This window comes from Oncorhynchus nerka, linkage group LG14 (genome assembly GCF_034236695.1).
Source record: "Oncorhynchus nerka isolate Pitt River linkage group LG14, Oner_Uvic_2.0, whole genome shotgun sequence".
Classification (NCBI taxonomy): domain Eukaryota; kingdom Metazoa; phylum Chordata; class Actinopteri; order Salmoniformes; family Salmonidae; genus Oncorhynchus; species Oncorhynchus nerka.
This window is the reverse complement of record NC_088409.1, coordinates 43233014-43255180: the sequence shown is the minus strand read 5'-3', so window position 1 is coordinate 43255180 and position 22167 is coordinate 43233014. Positions and strand designations below refer to the sequence as shown.

Genomic DNA, 22167 nt, shown 5'->3' with positions numbered 1-22167 from the left:
AACTTCTTCAATTCAGCTTCTCCCAAGTCTTCAAAGACACCGATTAATATGTCGCCAACGGTTTTTGGCCTATTTTGTGCCAACCTGTAATTTAAACCAGGTTTTGTGAGATTGGGCTATGTATCTTCTGTTCTATGTTGTTTAATAGGCTTCTCTTCAAGATACTGTACATCTTCGCACCGTCTGACGTCATAGGCCAAGGGGCGGTCCATCAGCACACTCCAGAAGAAACAAAATAGCCTAATCCATTATTATTAATTTAGCATTTATCTAACGAATGTATTATTTATTATATTATTTGTATATATCTTTGCCTGCTCATTTGAGTTTTTTATTTTATTTTAAATATAGGCCTTTATACCTTTCGAAATAATACAGAACATTTTAAATAGTATTTTCAAGTTATGTACAGTTTATTTACAATCATTTTACAAACAATATTGTTCCCTAAAGCATGTAAATCACACACATTATATTCAACAGAACAAGCATGGTCCCTCTTAGCTTTATTTTGTCAGCAATAAAAGAGGTAGATATGTTAGGGTATAAAAATAGATCCTCACAGTCAAAGTTAATGTTGAACATTGTTCAACAGCATGGGTGGTAAGCAGTGGTGTCATGCACCCATTATTTTAGAGGGGGCAAGAAGTACTTGAGGATGAGGGGGGTTGTTAATCACTAACCATGTAATTAACATAAAGAGCATCAGTATTGGAGACAGCTGGGCTTACAGTTTCATTGAGCTCTTATTCTGCTGATGTTAATAAGAGGTAAGTCATACACTAAAATTAAATCAAATTGAAGGCTACTACAGAATTTGTTTATTCTGATTTTCAGGGGGTGCTGCACCCCTACTTTAGCACCCCTACTTCCCACAGCTATGGCTACTACTGTATCACTTGGTAATAAAAGTCTTACACCAAACATTGTCTAATGTTGCAGATAGAAATGCCATAAATAGAGCCAATGTGATTCATTTTCTACATGTCTAAGAGGCATGTTTGTTCTACATAGCATATTTCTAGTGATGTAGCTGCTGGTACACTCCCCCTACTGCGACGCCCATGCTTCGCTGGACTCTGGCGATAATACTGGTGCCCCCTGGCCTTGCCAGGCTGACTCTGTACCCGTGGGTAAAATGTTCAGGCTGGCTAGGACCTCCTGTGCCGTCTTTCCCAGCATCCCCTGCACGTCGCAGACGAAGCGGTAGACGTAGCGCTTGCCCGTCGTTTTGTGGATAATGTTCTTGTGGTAGTAGTAGCGCAGGCCGCGGCTCAGCTTCTCATAGTTCATCTTGGGCTTGTTCTTACACTGACCCCAGCGCTTGGCCACCTGGATGAAACACAAAAGGGGTGGTTGTTAAAAAATAACCACAAATGCCTGATAGCAAATTCCCACTGCTCAATCCTGTGCTGGTTTCCAACTCCTACTACGAGTGGTTAAAATCTCTCAAAATCAGTAGAGAAACTCACCTCTGCTGGGTCGGACATCTTGAACTCCCAACCGTCTCCTGTCCAGCAGATGAAGGTACAGCAGGCGGAGTCTAGAAGCAGCTCCAGTAAGAACTGCCACAATTGGATGGGCCCTGATCCTGAATAGAGAGAAAATACACATGAACAAATTCTGAATGGACTCTGGACTGGATACAAAAGACTGGATACAAAAGTTGTTTATTTGCCTGCTACTCTTAAGATATACTATGAATTTGTTTCTATTTAAAAGAAGACACAGTAATGACAGAGGCACATTCTAGAGCAAACACACAATCAGGCTCCAATATACACATACTACCCATGCTCACACACACGTGTATAACAGTAGTAATGATAAGTCATGATAAGAGACTAGTCTTACCTGGATAAACTGACATTCCCATCACTTGTCCTCCTTCCCTCTCCGGTCTTTGGGAGTGTGCACTTTTGCGTTTGGCCACACGGGGGCAGTACAGCTCTGAGGGCTGCTGTGGTCTAGGGATTGAGGAACAAGATGGAGGGTGCTGAGGGGGCGGCAGGGATGCGCTATAGCTGGGAGAGGGGTAGTCCGGCCAGAAAGAGGTCTTCTGTGCTCCTGAGTCATACAGTTTTTCACCTGAGTGACGGGTGTAGCTTTGCTCAGATTCATCTATGGAAGAGGAGGAGGAGTTAGACATTGTAAATATTATCCAAGTAATCATAGCCTATGGATTTCTCTGTGTGGTTATTTTTTACAAGTTAAATAAACAAAGAAGAGCTGATTATAACAAACAGCTTAAAAATGATATGAATTAGATATTACACAGCCTACAAACAAAAACAGGCAATATGTTTTTAAACACAAATAGGCCTCATGGTCATGCATTGGTTAATACATTTTTTTGTTGCGTTATGTCTCAAAATGTGTGGTCTTTCTTACTGAGGTGGTCCAGGCTGACAGTGCTGGGGGTCCCTCTGTGGCTCGTTCCTTTTCCAGGGAGGAAAGAGTTGCTGGTGCTGGCATCCTCCATGCCCGGGCTGAACTGTCCACTCTGGGCTGGGGAACACAGGGGCACAAGGCTGTGGTACGTCTGGGTGGAATCCTGGAACCCCGCTTGAGACTGGCCCAAAGTCAGCCCATCTAATAATGAATAGAGAGAAAAAAGGAATGAACAATCATGATCAATATTCATTCATTTCTAAAACTACAACAGGTGTTGATAATAGAATCATTCTCAAAATGATAGAAACATATGGATTGGAGAATAGGGGACTGACACTCACCACTTGGGTATGACGCCCAACAGTTAAACTCTGGGTATGAATCCAGGTTGAACAGGACAGAGTCACTTGAGGTTACTGAAAAAAAGAATGAAAGACGTCAAAAAGTCATTGACAACCCCCCCCCCCCACAGAATGCTTATCAGAGTGGTCTAATAAAGTGGTTGTTAAAGAGTCTCTGTAAGAGTCTTTGTAGGTGTACCTTTGTTGTCGTACGGACGTGGATTCTTCTGCAGCTCTCCATAACTCTCTGGATACTGTTGCTGCTGCCCTTTACTGTCTAATAGAAAAGACAGGTCTTCATCACTGTAGTCTGGAGGTCACGGAGATAGAAGAGAAGGATGGGGGTGAGTCAAAAGGCGTGAAGATCTGAACAGAACTCAAAATGGAATAAAAATAGAATTGATTTAGAATGTAATAGGTTATAATGCCACCCAAGGGGTTACAAGCGTATCTCTAAAGACTGTCCAACTGCTATTCTACAAGCAATAATATGTTATGGTCTACTACTATTACTCATCATTCTTATTTATGTTTAATAATAGCAATACTAATACTAATTGATATATCTATTCAACAACTATTCTGCAGCACCCAGAACAAAATCTCAACCATACCCATTTGAGTTGAATGGCGGGAGAAGGGGAAACAGAGGGAAAGAGGAGGAAAGGCCAGTGGAGGGAGCGTGACAGAGTAGTGATGAAGGGGGAGGAGAGGGGCTCTAAATCTGTTGGAGAAGGAAGTCTGGAGGAAAGGATTAGGGAAAGAGAGAGGGAGGGTCTTTAACCCGACCACCCCGTCTCGCTCTACCTCCCTGAGTCAGACTGACATTCCTACAAACAGTGCATGGACACACACCCCAGCACCCCTTTTCCTGACACAGCCCTCGGTTGGGTAGAAGAAGCAGATGTCAAGGTCTCATTTTGAGTTTCTGACAGGGCTGATGAGATACCAACTCTGCAAAAAACATTTCCTTTGTCCTTCAACTACCACACAGAGCTACAGGAAACATAGCTCAAAATCTTATCGTAGAAAAATGTGGATACTCCGAAAGTTAGTTTCAGAGTGTAAAATGATAACTATTAAAGTTGATGATTAATCGTAATTCTAGTGGCGTTGGTGGCAGTTATTTGGTTTGGGGTGTAGTTCAAACTGAACTGATACATTGATCCGTGTTCATCAATAAGTGATCCAAGGAGAACATGACTTACCATATGATGCAAAGTCCAAACCAGCAGGGACTTCCTGTGTTCTGAAGTCTTCCATATAATATCCAGCTTGGTATATCTCCATCTGTGTGGAAAAAGTGGAATACATGGGCCATGCCCATTTCATTGTAGAACATCTTTTTCATACAATTTTACAGCTTTGGTTGATATGTATAATCGAATGGTCTCTGAAAATGTAAATATATATTGCATTCTTAATCATTGTAAGTGTTCGTACAGGCTGCATACATGAACAAACTTAAAATCGCATGAGGCAAAATCCTACCTTTATTTTAGAGTCTCTGGTATCTATGTTTCTCTCGTTGGATTTCAGGATGGTATCCCAGTACATCTTTGACTGGAACAGTTGCTTCCACTTGCAGTTCGAGTTACAATTGTGTAGTCTCCCTCTGCCCGGCCCAGTCCCGTTATAAAGCAGCGGAGCTTGGAGGGGCGTGCCTGCTCCCCGGCGCAAAGGAATGTGTCATCTTGCTTCGTGACTCCCCGTCCCCCTGTCCCAAAACACTGCGGTTTAACTGGCCGTGACGTCAGCCACGACTCACGAACACAGATTTGGCAGCCGCACACACACACCCATTCACAAAAATGTATCATAAAATGGTCAATTGAGCGCCCAAAATCTAATTAACATTGCATGCCCATTTGGCTATCTTACTCCCATGATAAATTGACAACCCATTCATGATCAGATAATGAATGGAGAGTTTATTAGTTTAATCCTAGATATATTATTTTATAGGAATACAACTTGATCTACAAATTATTTTATTTCAATTAGGCCAGTTTAAAAATAGCCTATGTATTGAGAAAATGTTTTCCCCAATTAGGTCAATAGCGAATACCCAATAGGCTACACCAAAACGTATGTATGCCTATCAATAGGCTATTGACTTAGTCATTAAAAAATCTATGGAAATCATAACCTTTTTCTATGCTTGGCAACGTCGACTAAGCTCAAACCCATGCGAGACAGGACGGGGGACAGATAGGGTGTTTTAAAAATCAGAACTTGCAAGTTGGTTATAATGAGGTTGGAGGCCATGAGCATATCTTTAGAAGCCATTCGACAGAACAATAGCCCGTAAACGACATGCTGAAGCTCTGAAATCACGGTGTGAGTGGCCTGAGCAGATAAGGCCGGCACAAGCTCCTTGTATAAACAAACACCGCAATTTTCCCCAGCAGAGAAAAAATACATCTGGAAAAGTGAGCTGCCAAGTCGTGTATGGTGTGGGAGACACGAGTCGTGATTGGGACCCCCCCTACCCCCTTGTCTCCAGACAAGGACACATGGGGGTTCTAGTTACACAACCTCCTGGCCGGCCTAATGATGACGAGTCCATCATCAACTCAACTGATTTACCAACCGAGTGACACAATGAAAAACTCCAGAATATCACAAAGCTGAACAATGCCAGAACCTCAATCACAATATATCATAGATGATCTTAATAAAAATAGGCTTAAACATGGACAGGGACAGCTTAAACATGGACAGGGACAGCTTAAACATGGACAGGGACAGCTTAAACATGGACAGGGACAGCTTAAACATGGACAGGGACAGCTTAAACATGGACAGGGACAGCTTAAACATGGACAGGGACAGCTTAAACATGGACAGGGACAGCTTAAACATGGACAGGGACAGCTTAAACATGGACAGGGACAGCTTAAACATGGACAGGGACAGCTTAAACATGGACAGGGACAGCTTAAACATGGACAGGGACAGTTTGAACAGGGACAGTTCAATTATTTTTCGTTATCTTCTTTCACAAATGAGGACTTTTAACTTTTATATGTATAAGACAGAAAATGCATAATACATCTAAGTATACTAGTAGGCTATTAATGCTGTGCCTTGTTATCGGGCTTGGGTTCATCTCATCTAGGCTATTTATTTATTTTTTATTTATTTTTTACCTAAAAGGCCAAAGAAGGTTTCGATTTTCTGAACACATTATGATGATAGACAAACGTAAGTAGCTTTGGTCTACTCCATGCCTTAAAGCCAGATTGAGGCATAAGCAATGTGTGATAGCTTTCCTGATAAACCCATTGAAATTGATAATTAAAGGCAAATATTTTCTATGAAAATACAGAAACTCACATTTTCTACTGTCTAACGTTGCACGCTATTAAATCATAAAACAATGTATTGTGAATTTGTTTAAAGTCATATTTTACATTCAACCTCAAGGAAGTGCATTGGGCCTATCATATTATTAGCCATATCTATAGTCTCCATCTATAGACCTACTTGCAGACTAAAAACGTAAAGGCCTTAAAATATGCACTTTCCTACATCGACGATAGATGGTTATTTGTAAGAGCACATTTAATGATCCGTTTGCTAAAGGGAACATGGTCTTACTTTGTAACCTACTTTGGAAGGAGAATCTTTTTATCACAGTGCGCAAATTTGCGGTCAGAGTTTTTTTTTACATCAATTGCAATTTCCGGAGTCATATTTAGAAAAACTACAGGAAGGCTCTACAATGTTCATCACCACTATGGTTATTAGGATGTGGCTATTCAAGTTTAGAATGTTGCAAGCAACAGGCTTTTGAATGACAATGTCCTATAACAAATTAGAAATGGGCCTACATTCAATTGCAAATTACATGTTGCTTGAAACACACATGATGCAATGTGTTTGTGCACCTCAAAATGCATGACGGCAATAAATACTTCTCAAAACATTGCTGGACGATAACAACACTCGGAGCAAAGCCTACAGAAGCCCAACAGCTCTGCACCTTAATTGCTCTATGTCCAATCATCAGCCTGATCAACTTTTACGCAGTCAGATTAGGAAGATTGTCATCGTTGGTTTGTAGGCTAATCAGCAGTTTTCTGTGTGCAATATTGTAAGATATTAAAAAGGACTTCGTTTCACCAGTAGGGACCCAACCCTAATGCGTTGTTAGAGTGACTTCACTTCCCAATTTAGAGTGAGAGAGAGAAAAAAAGCTGCCATCCGGTTATGGACTAAGCAAGAATTGTTGCTGCAATGGTTTGCGCCAAAGGGTAAATGCGCGTGTGTATGGGTTGATGCGATTGAGTCAGGCTATCCAGACTAGTTATAACGTGTTTAAATGACTAAATGAGAATCAACGACTGAGTGACTGCTACAATGGACTGTACGATAAAGGTAGGCGATTGAACTGGTTTTAATGTCGCTTGTGAAAACGATACGCAGCCACCCACTGAGTCGGTTAGCACGTCTCTGCTGAGTGAGAGAGGCAAAGCGGTGATGCGAGGTCCCCACTCTTTCCTTCTTGTACAAAATTTCCTCTTCCTTCCCGTTCGTGGTTGTATGTCGGCTCTTTAATAACACAAGTAACCACTACATCTTTACACACCGATAAAAAACGAAATGGTGTCCAGCACTGCACGCGTAAAAAGGGGAGCGCAAAACTCGCGATTTTAATTGTTTCATTTAATCAAGTTTTATGCAGACGTTCCTGGTTTAAAAGCACATATGCTAGTCTAAAGAAAGTTAAAGATAATTTAAAGAAGTGATGCACCTGTCACAATTTATGATAAAGACGACGCCTTTGAGGCGCATTACACAGCATATAAGCAATCTTGATCAGTACAAGTTTATTGGAGCGCGCTCGTGGCAGGTGTCTTGGCGCCATGGAATGTATTTGGAGTATAAGGCCACTTTCCATAGAGTTGGAGGATCGAAATCCATGAGATGACTGGTATTTCATATTTTACATTTCTTTCAACATTAAATCATCATTACCACGACATATGAATAACTGTTAGGATTATTTTATCCAATTAACAAATCTGGACTTCAGTAAATTATTATTCTTTAATCGAATTATTAAAATGGGGTAATGTAAAGACGATCTAAAGCTACATTGGTGAGAATAACTAGGCTACTAGATGTAGCCTAACTGTTATTGGAATATATCAAATATTGACTTATCGAATTGTTCTGAAACGCATTTCTCTCATGAAGTGCGGCACAAACGCTGACCAAGACAACAGAACAGCATCAATTACAAATATAACGCATTGAGGTATTCTTTGTTATAGCAATACTGATTATTATTTTCACAAAATAGGGTGAATTTAACCAAACAGTTAACGAATAGTTCGACAAAAAAAATATGTAGAACCGGATTAAATAGCTTGTCCTATAAAACAACAAGGACCTTCAATTTTGAGGAAAAAAATGCACTAAAACAACCAATGGATTTTCTGCCAAGGTTATACATCTCACGATCAATTCAGTCTATTTGCAGAACGAAACATGTCAATTTAGAGGCTAATAACGAAACGAAATAAACGATTTAACAGGTTTTGAAATTGGTTGAAAAACCATGTTGATTATATTTTGAAGTAGCTAAGGCATTGGAATAAACCAATAACATTAAAATGTTATTAAACTTGATTAAATTGATTGAAATGTATATGTTTTGGACCAACAGCTTTAGCCTACTTTCACGCATTGCAGGTGTCCATCCTGTTTCTCGTCCACTGAAGTCAAATCACTTCCAGAAACGTATAACGAAATTATCATTACTTTTCTTCATACCCTACAGCTATTACAACATATAGGCCGTACGTAGGATATTATTTGGATATCCTGAGCGGGGGGGAAAATAGGCTACTTCTGGTTACTGAAAATGTATGTTATTACAGTGACATAGTGAGCGTAATTTAGGAGCGCGCGCGCACACACACACACTTTGAAAACTTAAATATGAAGGCCCATCTACTGAAACATGGATATTTACTAAAACATCCAGATAAAGTCAGTTGTTTTTGTCAAAGTTATTTAAAGAATATAGTGGCCTAAACTGCAAACAGGAGCGCTTGTCAGGTGTCGTTATCTGAACTCTGCAGGCTTCCTGTCTCAAACCTCTTTCCGCACACATTTCCGCTCCCTCCACACGAAAAAAGAGAGCCTTTGCAAAACAGTATCAAGTCACTGGATGTGTCGAGGCAGTGCATTGTTTTATATGTGAATAAATGAACTCTGAATATAACCAAGGTGACCGTGCTCATACTCCATGTGTATCCTTTATTATTGTCAGCTACAGTACATGCTTTATGTTTCTACTGTCTAAAAGCCATGTAAAAAAAAAAGCCATATCAAAGTTGTGAAAACCACATGTTTTTGCATGTTGAAGGAGCAGATGCTGCAGGCCTTTGCAAAATCAGCTCAACACAACCTCTACTTCTGCTTTCTTGGCCTCTACACCATATTGAGGACAGAGTTGGTCACATGTTACATGGATCACCATAGTGAATTAGGGATCAACTGCATGCAATAAGCAAAACAAACAGTTTCTTGATATATGGCTCTGGTTTCAAAAGGCAGATATTTATTCATTTCAATTGTGATAAACAATAGCATAATGAACTTTTTTTTAGATGTACACTTTTTATCCATGAACTTTTTAAATAATAGACGATTGAATATTTAGCGGAGTCAATCTTTTTGTTTGGCAATGAACATTCCCCTTCGTAGACAAACTCTGCAATTTGAGGCCTCTGTAGAAAGGCACCATCAGCACAGATCAAAGCTCAAATAAATTCACAACATACAGTTGAAGTCGGAAGTTTACATACACCTTAGCCAAATACATTTAAACTCAGTTTCACAATTCCTAACAATTAATCAGAGTAAAAATTCCTTGTTTTAGGTCAGTTAGGATCACCACTTTATTTTCAGAATAATAGTAGAGAGAATGATTTATTTGAGCTTTTATTTCTTTCATCACATTCCCAGGGGGTCAGAAGTTTACATGCTACCAAATACGATTTGAGTGTATTGCCTTTAAATTGTTTAACTTGGGTCAAACATTTCAGGTAGCCTTCCACATGCTTCCCACAAAAAGTTGGGTGAATTTTGGCCCATTCCTCCTGACAGAGCTGGTGTAACTCAGGTTTGTAGGCCTCCTTGCTCGCACATGCTTTTTAAGTTCTGGATTGAGGTCAGGGCTTTGTGATGGCCATTCCAATACCTTGATTTTGTTGTCCTTAATCCATTTTGCCACAACTTTGGAAGTATGCTTGGGGTCATTGTCCATTTGGAAGACCCATTTGCGACCAAGCCTTAACTTCCTGACTGATGTCTTGAGATGTTGCTTCAATATATCCACATCATGTTCCTTCTGCATGATGTCATCTGCATGATGTACACCAGTCCCTCCTGCAGCAAAGCACCCCCACAACATGATGCTGCCACCCCCGTGCTTCACGGTTGGGATGGTCTTCTTCGGCTTGCAAACCTCCCCCTTTTTCCTCCAAACATAACGATGGTCATTATGGCCAAACAGTTCTAATTTTGTTTCATCAGACCAGAGGACATTTCTCCAAAAAGTATGATCTTTGTCCCCATGTGCAGTTGCAAACCGTAGTCTGGCTTTTTTATGGCGGTTTTGGAGCTGTGGCTTCTTCCTTGCTGAGCGGCCTTTCAGGTTAAGTCAATATAGGACTCGTTTTACTGTGGATATAGATACTTTTGTACCTGTTTCCTCCAGCATCTTCACAAGGTCCTTTGCTGTTGTTCTGGGATCGATTTGCACTTTTCGCACCAAAGTGCAGTCATCTCTAGGAGACAGAACGCGTCTCCTTCCTGAGCGGTAGATGGCTGCGTGGTCCCATGATGTTTATGTAACGGATGTGAAACGGCTAGCTTAGTTAGCGGTGGTGCACGCTAAATAGCGTTTCAATCGGTGACGTCACTTGCTCTGAGACCTTGAAGTAGTAGTTTCCCTTCCCCCGCGGCTTTTGTGGAGCGATGGGTAACGATGCTTCGTGGGTGACTGTTGTTGATGTGTGCAGAGGCTCCCTGGTTCGCGCCCGGGTATGGGCGAGGGGACGGTCTAAAGTTATACTGTTACATTGATGCTGTTGACCCGGATCACTGGTTGCTGCGGAAAAGGAGGTCAAAAGGGGGGTGAGTGTAACGGATGTGAAACGGCTAGCTTAGTTAGCAGTGGTGCGCGCTAAATAGCGTTTCAATCAGTGACGTCACTTGCTCTGAGACCTTGAAGTAGTAGTTCCCCTTGCTCTGCAAGGGCCGCGGCTTTTGTGGAGCGATGGGTAACGATGCTTCGTGAGTGACTGTTGTTGATGTGTGCAGAGGGTCCCTGGTTCGTGCCTGGGTATGGGCGAGGGGACGGTCTAAAGTTATACTGTTACATTTATACTTGTGTACTATTGTTTGTACAGATGAATGTGGTACCTTCAGGCATTTGGAAATTGCACCCAAGGATGAATGACTTGTGGAGATCTACAATTTATTATCTTAGGTCTTGGCTGATTTCCTTTGATTTTCCCATGATGTCAAGCAAAGAGGCACTGAGTTTGAAGGTAGGCCTTGAACTACATCCACAGGTACACCTCCAATTGACTCAAATAATGTCAATTAGACTATCAGAAGCTTCTAAAGCCATGACAATATTTTCCAAGCTGTTTAAAGGCACAGTCAACTTAGTATATGTAAACTTCTGACCCACTGGAATTGTGATACAGTGAATTATAAGTGAAATAAACTGTCTGTAAACAATTGTTGGAAGAATTACTTGTGTCATGCACAAAGTAGATGCTCTAACCGACTTGCCAAAAACTATAGTTTGTTAACAAGAAATTTGTGGAGTGGTTGAAAAATGAGTTTTAATGACTCCAATCTAAGTGTACGTAAACTCCCGACTTCAACTGTAAATCAACTTCAGCAACGATATGGAACAAAAGTTAATCTAACCATGATATTTAAGCATATAGACTGTAATGCATTTGGTTTAGACTAGTAATCAGTCTCCCTTGTGAATAAAGGATATATCTAGAAACTAAGAGAGAGCAGGTGGGAAGCAAGTGTTGGACAAGTAAATGTTTGTTTGCTTTTGCACTGCGTTTGAGTTCCAGCAGAGGTTATTAAGCTAGAGCTCTGTTGTGAGTGCGAGGGTGTTTCACAACGTTGGTAGTACATGGTTGTGGTACAAGGATGTGTCACTATTGGTGAACTGTGTGAGCACCACCCTTTGCGGCTGATTCATAAGATGATTATCTAATGTGCTGCTAACCATCAACCATTAAGCAGATGAACCTGAGACAACAGACTTCTAACTTACAGTCCGACATGTTCTTGGTTTAGTTGGCTTTTGTATTTTGTTGAACCTTTTTATGGCAGCATCTAGTATTAGCCTTAGGTGGGCCTAGTACATTCAGTACAAACCTTTCAATGGATAAGAAAAATGGCCTAAGTGTGATAACGCACAAATATGCTGAAAATAAAGATTTGAATTTTGACAGCAGAACTGACAGGAAATTGATCATGTGCGTTTGTACTGTGTATGCTTGAACTTGGACAGCAGAACTGACAGGACTTTAAAATGTGTGTTTGTAGTGTGTATGCTATGTGTGTGTGCAGACAAAATTGTTTTCGAAACTATTTTGTGTTCCTCAGCAACAGGGCCCAGCTTCTACGAAACTCATTGAACAGGAAGTCAGTTGTGGCATTGGCGGTCAGGCCACATTCGGTATATTTGTGTCAGTTTGCAAGCTATAGAGGGAGAGGGAGGGGGGGGAGAAAGAGCAGGTGTATGAGCTTGTGGCTGTGAATGCACAAACACGCCATTGAAACAATGAATGAACTTAATGAAAGATAAGAAGTTCAACAATTGATCAAATCACTCCAATGCATAACATTACAATATGAGAATGGCGCTCATGACCCTTTCCATGAATTGTTGCTGCTCAGCCTCAACCTCTTCTCAGCTCAGCCCTTAGTTTCACTTCTGCTGTCAGGGCCTCTGCACAACATGAGAGGAGGAGGGAGACAGACAGGGAGAAGAAAGAGAGTCGAAGAGAGAGCGAGAGGAAAGAGACAGAAAGAGAGGAGAGAGAGGGTAACGGTCAGGGAGGAAAGTGTGGTGGACCTGTGATGTGTTGTTCCTCTACCACTGAAAACAAATGTATCACGTGTGCTAACATTTCAGTATCAGTACTGAAATAATATTATGTCTGTTTGATATATTAATGTCATTTATTTAAGCTACAATGTTGCTTTGGCTAACAGTCCTGTCACTGTTAGCCTGAATAAGGAAATGCCACTAAATGTGTACCATGCATAAAACACTTTACCCTGCTCAGGTAACACAATGGAAGAGCGGGACTTTGAACTTCAATCAAGGCTGTGTATTCTTGCTGTCCGACGTACCCAATCCTCCCCTACCTTCATCAAACCTAGGTTGTTTTCCAGCTTTAAATGAGCCACATCTTTACACTGTGCCCCCCCCTGTTTCCTTTCCCTTGGCCTGTGCCAAAAGGTTTCTCTGCACATGGGGGCCAGATTTCCTGTGGGCCACCAAAAAAGCCCGGCACTGACGTACGAGCCGCAAAGACAATAGTGAAGTCCTCTAAACACACACGCACTTACTCCCACTTAGACCTACACATATATACTTACCCACACAACACAAAGACTCAAAAACAAGGCCTATCCTTACCCACTGTATAGACACAACACGCCCTCGCAGACACACACACACACACACACACACACACACACACACACACACACACACACACACACACAGACACACACACACACACACACACACACACACACACACACACACACACACACACACACACACACACAGACACACACACTCACACAGAAGAGTGCCATCTTGAAGAATGGTTTGGAGTTTGGGGGCCTTTGTCAGCGTTAAACACAGGAAGCAGCACAAAGAAAGCGTCTCAAATCTTGATCTGACTCCACCAAGCTCCCTCCCATCACCCGAATCCCAACAAATTAAAACTGTGACAAAGATCACAGAAGCTCTCATTTCTCAAAACGTTGATGCCAGTGTACAGCATGTAACTGCAATCAAACATTATGGTACAGCTACATTTATCAAATAAAGACAGTGATTTATAAGCTTCATGCCACAATCTCCTATTTTCCAAGTAATGTTCCTCAAGTCACCAATCACAAATTCTAAAGACATCTGGACTATGACAAAGTTAGAAACAGGAGTTAATAAATCCTTCATCAATAGAACAAGACTCATTAGGGTGTGGAATCTCATCATGCGTGTTCCATACAACCTAGTGTGGAAAAACCTCACAGAGGTGTGGGCAGTTTCCTGGATACCGTCACTACATGACTAGTTGTGGCCCATACTTACCGTAACCGCTGACTCCACTGTTTGTCCGTGCCGGCAGGAAGCACTGTCCGTGGTGAGCGAGGACCAGTCCATTTTCGAGTCGCCCTTCCCTGCCGCCACGACCATGCACATGAAGGGCGAGATGACGTCACCGGGAAGCTTCAGCCAGGCCTCCGAAGAGAGCCAAGAACCCACCGAGCCGGAGTGGGCCGGCCCGGGAGCACAGAACCCTGGGAAGAGAGGAGAGCACATCAACGGAACCAGGTGAAGGAGGGCGCATCAGTATTAGCAGTCTTTGAGAGAAGAGTTATTTAGTGTTATATTTACCACATTCCCACTTATTTAGTGTTATATTTACCACATTCCCACTTATTTAGTGTTATATTTACCACATTCCCACTTATTTAGTGTTATATTTACCACATTTCCACTCATTAGTGTTATATTTACCACATTCCCACTCATTTAGTGTTATATTTACCACATTCCCACTTATTTAGTGTTATTTTTACCACATTCCCACTCATTTAGTGTTGTATTTTTCACATTCCCACTTATTTAGTGTTATATTTTTTACATTCAAGAGAGTTGACCATCACCATAATAAATACTGCAACAGGATCACCCAGAATCATACGAGAATATTACTCATCTCCCTACTCTCTCCCTCTCTCGACAGTCGTGAGTCCCCTGTGGACTGCAGTGTGACCAAACGCTCCCGACACATGAGCAGCAACGAAGGGGGTCAGCTGGCCTACCAGGCCTCATACCCTGAGCCCCGCGCCAGCCCCCAGACCACCACCCCGCCCAACAGCGCCACAGAGGAGAAGAGAGTCATAGTGCCCGCAGGTGAGGTGCCAACACACTCAGCGGAGGGGTGACCAGATCCTGTGGCACAAAAAGGATCTGCAAAGAGAATAGGCTGGGATGGTGTTCCCATCATATTGCCTTCACCTGTTAAATGATCTTCCATCATCTGTGAGTTAGCCATTAAGAGCAGTTTTTAGGAACTGGGAAGGGAGCACATTTTTGGAATGGAATCCAGCCAATGAGTCATTGTTGGGAGATTCCAACTATGATATTCCAAACATTAGACATCATTAGGCGTATTTCATCCTTACAATTAATAGACAAGACTACAAGGTTTGATTCTTACCCTGAGTCACACAGGCCAAGTTATTCTAGTGGCCATGATAATACACGGATATTACATCACAGCTGTGTTAAACAAGGACAATGAAGACCCTAGGGCTGCCCCCCCCCCAAAAAAAACATTTTTAACTGTATTTTTTATTTCGGGACTTTTTTTTTTTTTTTAAACACCAGTAAGTAAATCAGCTACAAGTTATTTACATTTTGGAAATCTGTTAAAAAGTATTCCCACACATAATAGAAGTGATCATATAAAAATGTAAGCAAGGTTTTTTAATCAAATATATCTGTTTGGGCATCTTGCGGTCAATTTGCAGTCTACAAATGATTTGTAATTATGTTCCAGCCCCCTGACCATCCGCTCAAGAAAAAAAAAGTTGATGATCTAGTTGATGATCCCTGCCCTAGGGCAGTGTTTCCCATACTCTGGGTCAGGACCCACTTCCGGGGACACTGGATAAAAACGCTTTCAGTGTAAACTTAAACGACTGAAAACCAAATAGAAAGTATGCAGAAAATATAAAGGACCTATTTATTTTTCAATAGCAGCCTATAGTCTTTGAAAATTAACAATCATCTGAATAAAAGCTAGACCATCAGCCCCCATTGATTTTGTCATGTTTGAGCATAAGAACACAGCATTAGCCATGTCAAAATGCATAGAATTGTAGGAAATGTAGATTAGCTTTGAAACTGCAAAATGTTCTCTCCGCTGCTAAGATAATATGTTTTACTTATTATTTGGTTTGTGTCACTGCTCACCCCTTTTGGTGGGTCGTGACACAAAAGACACCTCAATTGGTGGGTCACAAAGCAAAACAGTTTGGGAACCCCTGCCCTAGGGTACAGACAGAGGCTAGGCATCTCCAAACTACTGTCTGATATTTTGGGGTATTCATGAGGTCCATACGTAATCTTTGGGCTCTTACTGTACATTTTAAAATACCTTTAGTTTCATTTGAGAAGAAAACAAAAGAGTAACTCCTCAACTTTATGAGATGCTGGGTCTGTGTGAGTTACAAGAACCTCCTGTTACCCCGACTTACCGATCTCTCTTCCTTCTCCTCTTCCTCCTGGTCCCAGACCCTGAGGTGTGGACCCAGGACCATGTGCGCCAGTGGCTGGACTGGGCCATCAAGGAGTACAGCCTGGAGGAGGTGGACATCATGCACTTCCACACACTGGAGGGCAAGGCACTCTGCAAGATGACCAAGGAGGATATGATGCGCCTCACGTCCGCCTACAACACAGACATCCTGCTCGGCCACCTCAATTACCTCCGGCAGAGTAAGGGTTACGGCCTGGGACTCGTAGAATGTTTTCATTTGACTATTTTCATACTCCACGAGGACATAACTGATCTATGTATCCATTTTGTAACCTTCTTTGAATCTCTTTTTAGGCAGCCCTACTTTCTCCTACCCCACAACTCCAACCAACAACACACAGCAACAACCCAGACTACAGGTTAAATCAGGTAAGACAATTAACTTCACAACTCATTACCAATGACATAGTGACTTAGTGCATGCATAAAGAACCTGGAGCTTAGCAAGCATTGAGATAAACTGCCTTAAAATGAGAAGGGGAGTAAAATGGAGGGGTTTTGTGGCATCTATTCAAACCTCTCTCAGAGGCAGATCAAATACTTCACTCATTTAATGGATTCAAAATGAAGTTTTGAGTTGCCATTTCAGATTACATAGTTTAGAGTGCTTTAACGTTTCCCTGAGTTGATGACTCCACAACTCAACAGTCAGTTTCAGACAGGAAACAGCTGCACCAGCAGAGGAAAATGGGGGAGTATGGGCCCCACTTTGGGACACAATTGACAATCTAATGGCAGCAGAGGTGGCCCGGAAGAAAAGAACACTCACTCCAAGGAATACTGGACCATCTTCAGCTCTCCTTTGTCTGTTTTCTTCTGGCTGCTTCAAATCACTTTTTTTGAGGCTCCATTTATGGGCTTCCTTCCATAGACTGTAAAAAAAATATGGACAAAGCCATCGATGACGATACCCCATTGTTTCCTATAGGAATGCTCAATGGCGCAGTTGATGATCAGGAAGTATCATTTCAGTGTCACCATCTTGCTACATGGAGGAATTTTTGAAAACAATGCATGTGCAGTTTGAGCTACTCTGGGAAGTGGCCATGCATCCCACTGATGGCTTGCTTCTGAAGCTAAGCAGGGTTGGTCCTGGTCAGTCCCTGGATGGGAGACCAGATGCTGCTTGAAGTGCTGTTGGAGGGCCAGTAGGAGGCACTTGTTCCTCTGGTCTAAAAAAATATCCCAATTCTCCAGAGCAGTGATTGGGGACATTTCCCAGTGTAGGGTGCTGTCTTTTGGATGAGACATTGAAACGGGTGTCCTGACTCTCTGTGGTCACTAAAGATCCCATGGCACTTACAAAAGAGTAGTGGTGTTAACCCCGGTGTCCTGGCTAAATTCCCAATCTGGCCTTCATACCATCATGGCCACCTAATCATCCCCAGCTTACAATTGGCTCATTCATCCCCCTCCTTTCCCCTGTAACTATTCCCCAGGTTGTTTCTGAAAATGAGAATGTGTTCTCAGTCAATGTACCTGGTAAAATAAAAAATAAAAGTTGCAGGCTAGCTGTGTTGACCCCTCTCATGTAGTATTTCAAGTTGAAGGCCCTCTGGGGTACCACAGGCTAACATTAGCAACTAAATTATCCTTATAACTTTGTCTGTCGAAGTAATCAGACATGTATCTGGTGAAATAGAAGCAATTATTGATACCACGATTGTGTTGGGGAAAAAATGCTTCCTTCCTTCTATGGCTGCTGGGTAAATCCATTTGAATTCAATCACTTTTTGACAACCCCCCCTTTTGATTTGAATGAAACATTCCATACACATTTGCACATTGTATATAAGTGCCCAGAAAGTTACTTTTTGGACCCAAATGCAAAAACATTCAAGAGATAAAGGTGCTCGAAGTTTATCTATTTTGCATAATCCACCATACCATGAGACAGCCATGTCTTAATCAATGGAACAGGTAAACGGTTGAGATTGCTCTCATTTAAAAGCTTACAAATAGTGTTGTCAAACTATTTGATACTTTCTTGAAAATAAAAATGTAATTCAACCTTAAACATAAATTATCAAAAAATGCAGAAACTCCAATTTGTTTCATGTTGAAATATATGTCCATTCTATTTCTAGGATTGAAATGACACCCACCCTGTATTAAAGAGCATGTTATGTCTCAACCAATGGCAGGCACAACACAAAAACCTAAGATTATGTAAAGTAGGGTTTAAGCTACAAGATATGCATATAATGAAGAAAATAAGAGTTTGCGTGTTTTTAGATAATTAACGTTAAAAGGTAAAAAAAGTCCACAATTATTTTTTATATTTTATATAATTGATTTGAAAACAGTTTGAAAAACCTTTTTATAAGCTTTTAACTGATATCATACTCAACTGTTTATCCTTTCCAGTGATGAAGACAAGGATGTCTCATGGTAGAGTATGCAAAATGGGTCAACTTTGAGCACCTTTATCTCCTAAATGTTTTGGCACTCAGGTCCAAAAAGTCATTTTCTGACTACTTCTTCCATGTACAAAAATGTTGTAGAAAATTTTGTTTAAATCAAAAGGGAAGCTGTCAAAAAGTGATGGATTTACCCTGCTACCCTGTCTGTCCTCTATGCTTAAAAGCCCTCTTTGAACTTTCTTCCTGTGGATGCCTCGTCTCACCTTCCGTTCTTTTCGAGCAGAGAACAGTTATGAGGAGATAGGCAGAAGGAACAGCTGGCCTTCGAACCCCATGCCACCTCCAGTACCCAAAGGTATAATAACCGACATCTCATCCTCAGTGCTTTACATTTATTGTGAGCACTAAGGCAGATTCATACTAATAGTTGTATCAAGATATTAATTCTAAAAATGATTACTACAGTGTTTCACAGTGGAGAGAATGAATTCATTAAGTCAAGCATTTTGTAGTTCTAGATGGAATAGTACTGATAGAGCAAATTAAGACTAAACTGAGGAACTTTGTTGACATGTTTGCATTATGCTGATAAATACATCATGTTGTTTATGATTTAGGTTCTCCCATGGAGCACCAACACAGCATCAGAGTCACAGAGCCTCCACCAAGAAGTGTGCAAGGTGTGCATCTGTACTGCTTTCTCGTTTCCTGATCCTAGTTTGTTGAAACACTGGTATAACCTTTGTATCATAGTCAAGCCAACAATGTCTAAAAACAATCTAACTTTTCAAACCCTTAATTTCCTTGCAGACCCATACCAAGCATTAGGTCCCATCAGCAGTCGTCTAGCCAACCCAGGTGAGAGCATATCCCATAATGCACCATGTTAAACTGGTGAACCAAAAAGGTGGTGACAAATGTGGCCTTTACACTGTCTGCTTTGGTGTCATGAACTGTCACACTCCAAAAGAGATTGAATAGGAGAAAAGAGGAGGGCTGAGGTATTCCTTAAAGAGAGAGAATTAATGGTCATACATTCCCTGTCTGGGATGGCACATTGACAAAAACCTCCACCGAGATGAAAGCATTATACATTCACCCTCAGCGAAACTAGGCTGAAATATTTGAATTATTGTCTCCCGTTGACCCGAATGACCCTGTTTGACAGAATTAATTCTGTATCTCCTCACAGAAGGGCAGGCCCTCCACTCCAAGAACCGAACAAGCAAACACAGTTCATACAGGCTGCCTGACCCCAGCGCTCACAGGCCTGTGGGTAGGTTTCTGCCTGGTCCACCCACTTTCTCTCTCTCTCCATGACACACAGTGAAAAAGGTCACATTTGCAGTAGTTCAGACTTCAAAGTATATTTAGAATCCTGGTGTTCTCTTACACAAGTTATATTCTCAGACACAAAGACACCCATCGGGACATTGATATGACAGATGTTTTAATAGCAAAATAGTCCACGAGAAGGAGACATCAATGGTGCATGAATGAAATGATTCATGATTTAAATTGTATTTTCGTGTCAAATTGACAGTTGGCAATCCATCCCTTACAGGATTAATTGACACAAACAAAAATGACAATGATTCACAGTGAAAATTCTTCCAGTGTTCTGTGCATTGCAAATCGCATAAAGAATGAAATGGAAATCAATACATAATAGTAGATAAGTATATTCAAGCAAAAAACATCTTAAAAATCTATACAAATACAGAAAAATTTAAATGTGTATATGGATAAAACTACACTAATCTACAAACAATCCTATTCTTAAGAGAAGCATTTCAGAAACAGATCTTGCTCACTTTAACAGAATCCAGCCCTTTGATGCATCCATTCCCCTCACCCCCTGTCCCGTTTCTCTTCCTAGGCTCTGGACAGATCCAGCTGTGGCAGTTCCTGCTGGAGCTGCTGTCGGACAGCAACAACTCCAGCATCATCACCTGGGAGGGCACCAACGGCGAGTTCAAGATGACCGACCCGGACGAGGTGGCCAAGCGTTGGGGCGAGCGCAAGAGCAAACCCAACATGAACTACGACAAGCTGAGCCGCGCCCTGCGCTACTATTACGACAAGAACATCATGACCAAGGTGCACGGCAAGCGCTACGCCTACAAGTTTGACTTCCAGGGCATCTCACAGGCCCACCAGGGTCACGGCGGAGAGGGGGGCATTGTTAAGTATCAGACTGAGGTATCTTATGCCCAGCCCTACCACAGCCACCAGCCAAAAATGAACTTCATGAACACACATGCCGCCCCTATGCCCGTGTCCCCTGGGAACTTTTTCGGGCCGCCTACAACTTACTGGAACTCAACAACCAGCCCAATGTATCCGGGGTCTCCTATGCCAAGGCACCCGGGGACTCACTCCCACCTGAGCTCATACTATTGAGGCCTGGGTGTCTTGCACTAGACTGGATGGGCTGGCAGAGCTTTCTGAAACAGACATATCCAAGATACCATCCACAATGTATCTGGTCTTTAATGTCTAAATTACATTGTAACGCTATGCAAGTTTTTTAATTTCTCAATTATGGAGGTTGAGAATGTTCATTTCCTGTGATTCAGTTTTTTGAAAAACCAAGTTTTTCAATTATGTAAGTATTTTGTTTAATATGTAATTGAGGTCATTGAAGGATTTAAAGGGAAAGTCACTGAGTGTGGGAAGTGGTAAAACTGTTGACGTCTTTATCGCAATTACTATATTCATTAAATCTAACATTTGTAAAAGTATAATTGTACAGAATGTTTCATACAATTGTAGCAATAAAACATTTACCCCTGTAGTAATGCTAATAAAAGGAACTTGTATATTTGAGTTGGTCTCCTCCCTTTTCTTCAAACCATTGATAATTTTAACCGACAAAAATATTAACAAGATGGTGTATCAGAATAAAAAATAAAAAAAGTCTTACTGCCAAGATGAATTATCGACATGAATATCAGGCAGTGACCACAGTTGCTGTCTATTTGTCCACACCAAAGAACTCCGCGAATGTCCTGTGTGCTTCAGAGACCTGCTCCACTTCCACGACAGAAAATCCCTTCACAGGCGTCCCTTTAAGTCTCTCCTCCTGCCTCACACCTAACTGCCCCTCCACCACGGTCTCGGGCTGTGAGGTTGTCGTCACCTCCTGGGTCAGAGCGGGCTTTGTGTTGTACTCAACTGACCACTGACCAGAGCAAGTTAGATGCTAAACTTCCTCACCAACACAGACTGAATAAATGGATACTTATTGATGGCGATAGGCTAAGCTTTCTGCATAAATGTTTGAAAATGGCTTTCAAAATAAAAAAATATTCATATCATAATGAGGCCACCCGTACAAGCGTAAAAAAAAGTACTCTTAACCAAAACAACCTCAAAACCAACAGTAAGCAAATGCAAAGATACACTTGTAGGTACGGTAGTCACCAGAGGGGA

General features: G+C 41.5%; 2 protein-coding genes across 7 annotated transcripts; one reads left to right on the top strand and one right to left on the bottom strand.

The window, feature by feature from the left end:
* Positions 1-389: 389 nt before the first annotated feature.
* LOC115141157 (protein C-ets-2-like) lies at positions 390-8526 on the bottom strand. 2 transcript variants are annotated; one of them, XM_029679851.2, is made up of 9 exons: positions 8424-8526; positions 4227-4452; positions 3944-4025; positions 2935-3045; positions 2736-2810; positions 2392-2592; positions 1855-2121; positions 1473-1591; positions 390-1332 (listed from the first exon to the last, which is right to left on the bottom strand). In XM_029679851.2, the coding sequence occupies exons 2-9, from the start codon at positions 4290-4292 to the stop codon at positions 1051-1053; spliced, it is 1203 nt and encodes a 400-aa protein (XP_029535711.1). In that variant the 5' UTR covers positions 4293-4452; positions 8424-8526; the 3' UTR covers positions 390-1050. The 2 variants fall into 2 exon arrangements, with proteins under 2 accessions (XP_029535711.1, XP_029535712.1); XM_029679852.2 differs by lacking the exon at positions 8424-8526 and having other exon boundaries at positions 2935-3012; positions 4227-7032.
* Positions 6988-21561, top strand: LOC115141155 (retroviral integration site protein Fli-1 homolog). Of its 5 annotated transcripts, none has more exons than XM_065000090.1 (11): positions 7001-7118; positions 13088-13184; positions 14168-14373; positions 14789-14958; positions 16345-16548; positions 16664-16738; positions 19016-19087; positions 19350-19412; positions 19543-19590; positions 19925-20008; positions 20612-21561. In XM_065000090.1, the coding sequence occupies exons 3-11, from the start codon at positions 14234-14236 to the stop codon at positions 21133-21135; spliced, it is 1380 nt and encodes a 459-aa protein (XP_064856162.1). In that variant the 5' UTR covers positions 7001-7118; positions 13088-13184; positions 14168-14233; the 3' UTR covers positions 21136-21561. The 5 variants fall into 5 exon arrangements, with proteins under 5 accessions (XP_029535704.1, XP_029535708.1, XP_064856162.1 ...); XM_029679847.2 differs by lacking the exon at positions 7001-7118 and adding an exon at positions 7436-7674; XM_029679844.2 differs by lacking the exon at positions 13088-13184 and having other exon boundaries at positions 6988-7118.
* Positions 21562-22167: the final 606 nt, after the last annotated feature.

What these genes read in the sequence shown, in the direction of transcription:
- LOC115141157 (XM_029679851.2), bottom strand. Translation starts at nt 4,292, where the DNA reads ATGTACTGGGATACCATCCTGAAATCCAACGAGAGAAACATAGATACC. An exon ending in CCAGAGACTCTAAAATAAAG is followed by an intron (nt 4,026 to 4,226) that starts GTAGGATTTTGC and finishes TTTTCCACACAG; the next exon opens with ATGGAGATATACCAAGCTGG. An exon ending in GGGAATGTCAGTTTATCCAG is followed by an intron (nt 1,592 to 1,854) that starts GTAAGACTAGTC and finishes CTCTCTATTCAG; the next exon opens with GATCAGGGCCCATCCAATTG.
- LOC115141155 (XM_029679844.2), top strand. An exon ending in GAGAGTCATAGTGCCCGCAG is followed by an intron (nt 14,959 to 16,344) that starts GTGAGGTGCCAA and finishes TCCTGGTCCCAG; the next exon opens with ACCCTGAGGTGTGGACCCAG. An exon ending in CAGCGCTCACAGGCCTGTGG is followed by an intron (nt 20,009 to 20,611) that starts GTAGGTTTCTGC and finishes TTCTCTTCCTAG; the next exon opens with GCTCTGGACAGATCCAGCTG.